Here is an 8,203-nt window from a genome sequence, read left to right as displayed (position 1 = left end):
CGGTACACATCAAGACTGAGCACCAGCTTGCAAACATTCTCATGAAGCCATTGCGGAAAACTCAAGTAGATTTTATTTGTAACAAGTTGGGCATGATTAACATTTTTGCTCCAACTTGAGAGGAGTGTTAAATATAGCAAATTTTGGTTTATCTTCCTATACAATAGTGTTAATATTTCCCTTTTTAGGTTTCTTGATCTTATATATATATATATATTGTAATCTCTTTTAGAATAAAATATACAACAATTACCAGATTTGAGTAATCACAGTTAGCAGGTCAGGTAACTGGTTACAAATGAGCCTTCATTTTTGGAGGACTGGAGATTGATGTTGTAGCGATGTTTGGATCTAACTCTATTGACCGGCCATCACTTGGCAATGGAAAAAAACGATTGATCCTTATAACCGATCAATTGCCAAAACACCTACAATTAGCAACGGGTCTGACCTAAATTGGTCCTATTGTTACCGGTCTGGTCCCTTTAATAGTCTATTTTTAATAAAAAAAAGAAGTTACATATCAAAGAAACATGAACACCCGACCATTCTCATGTCGAGCACAATCTACACATCATCGCGTCATTGATCCGACTCTTGCCATAAATGGCGAGTTTTACAGATTGTGACCATTCGTAGTTTTTTTCCATTCAAACGACGCACAGTGATTTACATCGTTGATTGACTGTAGTCCGACTGCTGGAGTTAACTGATTAGCAGATGTGACAATGGAGGTAGTATCAGACAACAGAAAAAGAAAATTGCACAACTTTTCATTCCTCAACAATGAACTCATCATGTAACAACTACAAATTCATATCCCCAAGATGTAACACAATTCAACCCAAAATGGCTAAGAGCATGACCACAAGTTGTCAAATTTGCGATGATCTTTATTTGAACATAGTATATCTCACTCGTCCGTCTGTAGGGCCTAAATGTTATCACTTGTTGATATTCAGCCTGGTGATCCAAAAATCGAGTTGAGCAGCTACACATTCTGAACCAGTGGAGCCATATGAACTGAACTTCTTGATTGAATTTTCGACCCCAAGATAATCATACACGTCCGTTTCAAACACTGTATTAAGACTTTGTAATTCGTCAAGTGTCAGGTCTAGAAGTTGACAGTTCTTGTAAACACATAACGCGACTGCCCTTCCAACTATGTCATGTGAAGTTCGGAAAGGTATTCCCTGCATAATGTACTCTTTTGTTAGGCAAAGGAATAACCAAAATTTGGGTTACTTTGTTAAATGACCTTCTATGGAAGTCACTTTTACAAACTAATATTATAGTATTTTTGGTACGTGGACGGGATTAAAAGAGACTGAAGTAGGCGGGTGAAAGAATTGTGGAAAGTTTTAAGGATTTTAATTTGACATAGGTAGTTTAGTAATTTATTAATCTTGTCTCATCTTATTGATTTTTGTTCAGGAAATTGATAAAATAGCCAATCCACCAAAGTCGATTCACTTTGTAGCCACTTCAGGATCCTATTTCCCAAACAGCCGAAGTTTACGTAGAATCCTTACGCATTATGCGTAAGGTTTGATTTTGGCAAAAGAAAAAAAGATTTTAAAAACAAAGTTTACGCAGAAAGTGTTTTCTGCGTGAACTTTGTTTTATTTTTCTTTGACTGAAATCAAACCTTAATCATAATGCTTAAGGTTTCTGCATAAACTATGGCTATTTGGGGAAGTTGGTTCCTGACATGGCTAGAAAGTGAAACGACTATTTTTGTCAATTTCCCTTTTAGTTCCACCTATTTCGGTGGGATTGAAAATATGCACTTTTGTCCCACTCAGACCTGTCATGTCCCAGTCTCATGTCACGCCAAACATGGGACGACAAGTTTTTGTATTGTCCTATCCCATCCTGTGTACTAGCATCCTAATTGGGAAGTCATTTAGGACACCAAAATTTTCACTATTTTTTTGCTTTCCGTTTCGGGAGTATTAAGTGAGATGAGGTCGACTTGCCTTGTGAACAAGATAATCCGCGAGTGTAGTGGCATCAAGATGACCAGCTGGTAAAGCCTTCTGGATTCTGTCTTGATTATAGGTGATGTTCTGTGCAAACTCTGAGGACACTTCTAGCATTCCTATGATCGTTTTAACGCTGTCAAACGCGGGTTCCTTGTCTTCCTGCAAATGATTGGAAATATAGTAAATGAGAAAGCATGTCGGCAAGAATTTTCACATTTGGAAGCAGATGAACCATCAAAAATATTACAGAAGAGTACCACTTTGACTTTCATGGTCAAAGCGAAAGCCCTATAATTGATGTGTAGCTACATACAATTTTGAAAAAGCATGATAATGCAATAGTTTGAATTATTATAACCAAAGAGTTATTGACCCAACGGTGTCTGGGTTACTGCTAAATCTTAGTCTCTCTATCGGTCAAGGGTTCAATATCACCAAAGGTGAGGTGTGTGCAAGTATTTGCCGTATATATGTATATTATATACTTACAAAGAATGTCATTATAGTTGTATGCAAGGCGTAGAAGACACGAGCTGACTTGCCAAAAAGTTTGGCAAAACCGAGCAAAGTGGTAATCCCAAGCCCACTTAGGGGCTGTTCGGTTCGTTTTCTGTTAAGTACGGATATAGCTGTCTGTATTGATATAGTTGTCTGTGATTAACAAATAAGTTGTTCGGTTGTTATGCTGAATAAACAGTCTGAATGTCAGAAATGACCATTTTACCCCCAATCTATATTAAACACTATTAAAACATTTGTTTGATAAAAATGTTGAATATTTGACTTTGAATGGTTAAAATATATCAATTCAAAGTTTTTTTAAATAAAAACAATTTGATCTAAGATGATATACAAATTTAATGATACAATCACAACAAAATCAAAGTTTTTTTTTTCATTTGAATGCTTTTGTCACCTACCCCTCACCCCTTCTCCGTTCCTCCCTCAATATCCAACCACACTTCTGGAAATTTTCTGAAACATTAAAACACAGGCAATTTTTGTCGGAAAAAAACACATGTATCCATAGCCTTCCTTTGTGGGCTGCTGATGGACGATGATGTTGTAGGTCGGAGCAGATGAGGAGAAGGAGGTGACTGTTGGTGAGTGGCAAGGCATAGGGCGGACAATGGACAATGAGGATGATTTCCATGGATGAAGACTTTTGGAGTTTGGAGGATATCGATTTGCTTGAAAGGTTTCACCCTTTAATTCTGTTCAAGGATGGAGGCGATGTATTTAGGGAGGAGTGGCTATGGAGAGGGGTTGGGAGAGGGGTAGTTGAGGAAAGTTAATAGTTGAATACAAAGGACAAAGGTTTTGTAGCTGAGTGGTTCAACCATGGGCTGACCGAATAAGCCCATACTGAACAACTAGATATGGCTGTGCGAATAAGCCATATGGCTATACAGTCCATTAAGCCGCAACCGAACAGCCCCTTAGCTTGTTTCAATATTTGAGCCAAGCTTGATCCTAGTATGGATCGAGCTCATCAACTCGTAGAGCCTAAACGGACCGAGTTTAAATGAGCCGAGTCCACAAGCCTATACTAATTGCAATATAATATCTATTTATTTAACCCACTAGTCTTAGCTCTTTAAGAGATTTAAATGCAACTTTAACGGTAGTTTGTTTGTAATATAAAGGCACTACGACAAAATAGGTCTATTAGAACAACCCAACCGTCTTGATAGAGTACTCAACAAGACATTTTAAGTTTATAGGACCAAAACGGTAAGTCATAAAATAAGGTTTACAGTAAGTTGTTAGGACAAAGTTGGACAATCTAACAAATTCTATCTTTATTAAAAAAATAAGTTGTTAAGATGAAGATGACAACCTAGGTAAAGTGTCATCTTAGCCTTTTTTACATGATACTTTTTAAAGATGTTTAGGACGTTCTGTAGACCTTTTTCAAGAAGTATCAAGCTGACTTAACAACTTTGTTGGTGGTGAATAATGATGTTAAGGAATAGATACTACCTGCAGATCACGGTTGTAAGCAAGTGGAAGTCCCTTGCATAACACTTGAAGGGTAACAAGATCTCCTAATACTCTAGCAGATTTTCCACGAACAAGTTCCATAGGATCGGGATTTTTCTTCTGAGGCATTATGCTGCTTCCGGTTGAAACTGAATCACTCGGGGTGATGAACCCAAATTCCTCCGATGCCCATAAAACCCATTCTTCACCAAGGCGAGATAGATGCATAGCCGTAATAGAATTAGCAGAAAGGAGCTCCAAAACAAAATCGCGGTCTGAAACTGCATCCATGCTATTTTGGATAATGGTGTCAGCAATTATTTAGTATTTCTTATAACAGTAACATTGTGATGTGAAACTAAACATCGACAAAAACTGGTTACGAGTCGAGATTCTTGGAACATTTCTTCAAATAAGTTATCCCAATATAAAATGAACATAATCGGCCCATCCACCCACTTAACATTTTTGGATCAATTCTGAAAACAATGTGAGAAATTTGGCATTACTGCCCACACACAATATGATTCTCCTTAAAGCAATTTATCATTCATGCCGTGGCTAATTGTCGATCATGCAATACATAAAGTCTACGGTCCACCAGTTCAATTTCCAATTGCTTGCTGATTCAACAATAGTTCTATCCCCAAGCCCAAGAAAACCAAGATAAATGATGAATTGCATCAAGCTCTGGGAATTGAAGGAAATATTTCACTGCAAAAAATTATAATAGCTGATGAACCACCGACATAAGTACTAACATACCTGTTCCTCATTGGAGCAGTGAATCCGAGAGCATCAGAGGTCATGAACCTATCTATGGGAAGGCCGGTGCCAGCTAACGCACATGCACCTAAAGGGCAGAAATTCAGCCTGACTCTGCAATCCAGTAGGCGTCCAACATCACGATCAAGCTACACAACAGGGCATTCACCCAAGGGTGAGTTATACACGCTGATAAAAATGTATATGCTTCAGCAAGCTAAGAAGAGGTACTTATGATTTGAGGGTTGTCGAATTATTATGTAATAAGAGCATCTCCAACAGTTTCTTCATAATTTCTCCAAAATGGAGAAGCAAATTTCAAAATCTCCAAAAGAAATACATTTAACTCCAACCTATTAAACTATTCAATAATTTAAAATAAGTCATTCACTTTCTTCTCTATTTAATTTTATTGGCAGGTTAAGTGAGTTTTTTCTTGGGAAGAATAAAAAAGTCATTCTCTCTTGCTCCATTTTATTTTGGATGATTCTCCAAATTTTTAGAATTTTTCCCTCTCTCTCCTACTTTCTCCATTTTCTGGAGAAGCTGTTGGAGCAAAAAGAGATCCTAAAACCTCCAAAATCGTCTTTGTAGCCACATTTAAAAACTTGAGCTTAAATGGAAGTGAAAGAGTGAAGTTCATCAATTTTGTGCAAAGAATCAACACCTCTTAGTGTATTCATGGTTGGGGTAGAGTCAGGACTTATTAATCACTTAGCACAGACATATTTATGTTAATTGAAACCTGCTCAACATATGCTAAGAGATGATGTTGAAGTAGAACTGGTTGCGCCCTCTGCAAATGTGTATAACCAGGGACAATCACACCTGTGTTCTTCTTAGCAAGGCTTACCAATGCAACCTGTAGACCAAAAAGAATAAGCATATAAGTAGCGACCATATGCATTCATGAATCATGCCTGTCGTATATTTTCTTTTGAAGCATATAATATTTAAATACAACACAATTCACACACACTCACCAAAGGGTGAGGCTTGAACCCTTGACCTCCAAAGAGGTTGGGATCTACCAGTAACCTTGGTGTCGTTGGACCATTGACCCTTTGGCAAGTTGTGATATTTATTTTGTAGACTAACGTGGATTGACAATTTAAGCAGAAACTAGAATGATATAATATATGGTGCCAAGTTTTTTGTACTCATGGAAGAATACAGTGATTCTTTTCCCTTCTAGTTCATTTCCATGATATGCAGTTAGTTTACAGATTTCCATAGATTTACTTAGGATATTCAATAGATAAATAACTCGTTAAAAACCCTTAGGGGCTGTTTGGTCGTTTTTCCATTAAGCCCTTTATGGATTAAGTTGTCTTTGTAGATTAAGCTGAAATGTTTGTTTGTTGTGCTGAATAAACTGTTTGAAAGGATTAAGGGAAAATATGGATGCCCAACAATTACTTTATGCCATAATCAGGGGGAACTGGCAACCTGAAGATTTTTTATACGTGCAGCAATCGTATCAATAGCATCCCGACACCACAAGCGAAAATCAGTTGAAACTTGATCGTTTCGACTCCTAGCAGTATGAAGCTTCTTGGCAGGTTCTCCAATCAAATCAGTAAGGGCTGCTTCAATGTTCATGTGTACATCTTCTCGGTCAGTCCTCCACACAAATTCTCCCCTTTCAATTTGTTTCTCTATCTGATCCAGTCCTTCAAGAATACTATCCTTATCACTGAAACTAATCAATCCCTACATCAGATTCATATGTTAGAACTAGAACTAAATTATATTTGCCATTAATATAAGCAGAGAGCAGAAAGATATCAAATTCCAGGACTTGCAGTTTCATATAAACTGAAAATAATTCATCAAATATAACGGGAAAGAAAAAGTTTCACCGAAACAGAAAGTATGGTTGAAATAATTTCTATCCTTTTATCAATTATCACCCCAAATATATTGAGAGAAGATGTTGTACTTCCGTACTTCTACCATCTCACCCCCCTTCTCACCCCTAAACAGAGTGCTAGTGAAGAAAAAAGACTCACCAGTCTCTTAAGTGTTCAGATAAATACTTGTAAACACAAAATGCAGAATCGAAACAACTACAAAATGCAGAACCTTCTCCCTCTTTATCCACCTCTTTTAGCAACTACAGAAAACACACAACAAACTAAAAGGCCAAAAATCAATTAGAGATGAACTAGTTTTCAGAACGATGATTCTCTCAACAACCAAACAAGCTAGAATGTGATATTTTCCGGTCAATTTAAGAAGCCCTGAGTACAGCATCTCACAATGCTTTATAACTATTTCTTCCCATTGCCCATTTCTTATCTTGGGCTTCTAAATTTATGGAATCCAAACTTGCAAAAGTAGCAAAACTACACAATTTTGTTTAAGAACCCCGAAGAAAAGACACTAAATTTGAAAGAAACCAAGCGTGCTATCATGTTCCGTTTTCCCCTTGGGATAAACCCTAATTTTGCAAAGAAAAATAAGCCACTTCCCCTATTCCAAATGTTAAATAGCTACACTTTTAACAGCTTACAATAGCTATCATTTTTTTCTCCAAAACACAGTACAGTTCTTATCACTTCGGAACCTACTAGAACGCATTTCACATTAAAAAGATCATACACGGAGACAGTGGGAGTAGTAAATTTGGAGATGCAAATCAAGCAATTGACATCCCAAGTTATGAAACAGAAATGGAGGGAGTAAAGGATACCTGGTTCGCGAGCATGGAAGCGTGAGCACGGCTACCCATAATATCGTGTTTGTAAAGAGCCTTATCGAAAGATATCGATTCAGTGAAACTCTCCACTGCATCCGTCACTCCCTCTTCAAACCTTCCTCCCCATAGCTTCGCTTCCTTTGCCATGCTCTCCGGTTGTGATGCAGCACAGCACAATGCCAACGTATGTCGCTTGTTGTGTGAAGTTGTCAGACGGTTGAAGGAAATAGAGAAGATTAAACGATGATCAATTGTTGATGATAAATTAGGGTCTTGGATACAGAGCGCGGAAGAGTAAGAGGACGAGTAAGGGGAAGAAGCGAACACCATTGATTCGTTATGCGGCGGCGGCGGCGGCGGCGACTGGTGGAGGGAAATTATCAGGTGCGTCTCGAGTAAAAAGTAAAGTATCCATTCCCCTCTCAGTTTTGATATTTTCACAAATGCTAGGGACACATTAGGGATAAGATATTACCAAGTGCCTGTTTCGCTCCTAATGGTGACATTAATAGCCAATTTTTTAATCGGCAAGAGGTAAGGAGTGTTTGGCAAAAAAAAATCAAGCCTCTTAATGGTTATATAACCCTCTTAACCATTTTGCATCCAATGGTTCACTAAACCATTCAGACTTCTATTTTTCCAAATTTACCCCTCCCACCCCTTCTTCCCAACCCCTCTCTTCACGCACGTCGCTTCTATTCCACCATCTCCGTCCCCGTCTCCGGTAGCCGGTAGCCTCCACCATCTCCGTCCCCGTCTCCGGTAG

At 38.0% G+C, this 8,203-nt stretch overlaps 1 protein-coding gene across 1 annotated transcript; it reads right to left on the bottom strand.

Moving 5' to 3' along the window:
• Window positions 1–749: 749 nt before the first annotated feature.
• On the bottom strand, window positions 750–7,816 carry LOC112514481 (argininosuccinate lyase, chloroplastic). Its single transcript, XM_025120972.1, has 7 exons — window positions 7,432–7,816; window positions 6,186–6,449; window positions 5,482–5,598; window positions 4,737–4,885; window positions 3,972–4,263; window positions 1,983–2,147; window positions 750–1,196 (listed from the first exon to the last, which is right to left on the bottom strand). The coding sequence occupies exons 1-7, from the start codon at window positions 7,765–7,767 to the stop codon at window positions 945–947; spliced, it is 1,575 nt and encodes a 524-aa protein (XP_024976740.1). The 5' UTR covers window positions 7,768–7,816; the 3' UTR covers window positions 750–944.
• Window positions 7,817–8,203: the final 387 nt, after the last annotated feature.

Source organism: Cynara cardunculus (genome assembly GCF_001531365.2).
Source record: "Cynara cardunculus var. scolymus isolate 2C chromosome LG 6, CcrdV1, whole genome shotgun sequence".
Lineage (NCBI taxonomy): Eukaryota > Viridiplantae > Streptophyta > Magnoliopsida > Asterales > Asteraceae > Cynara > Cynara cardunculus.
The sequence above is the reverse complement of the archived record's forward strand: the minus strand, read 5'-3'. Positions and strand labels throughout refer to the sequence as shown.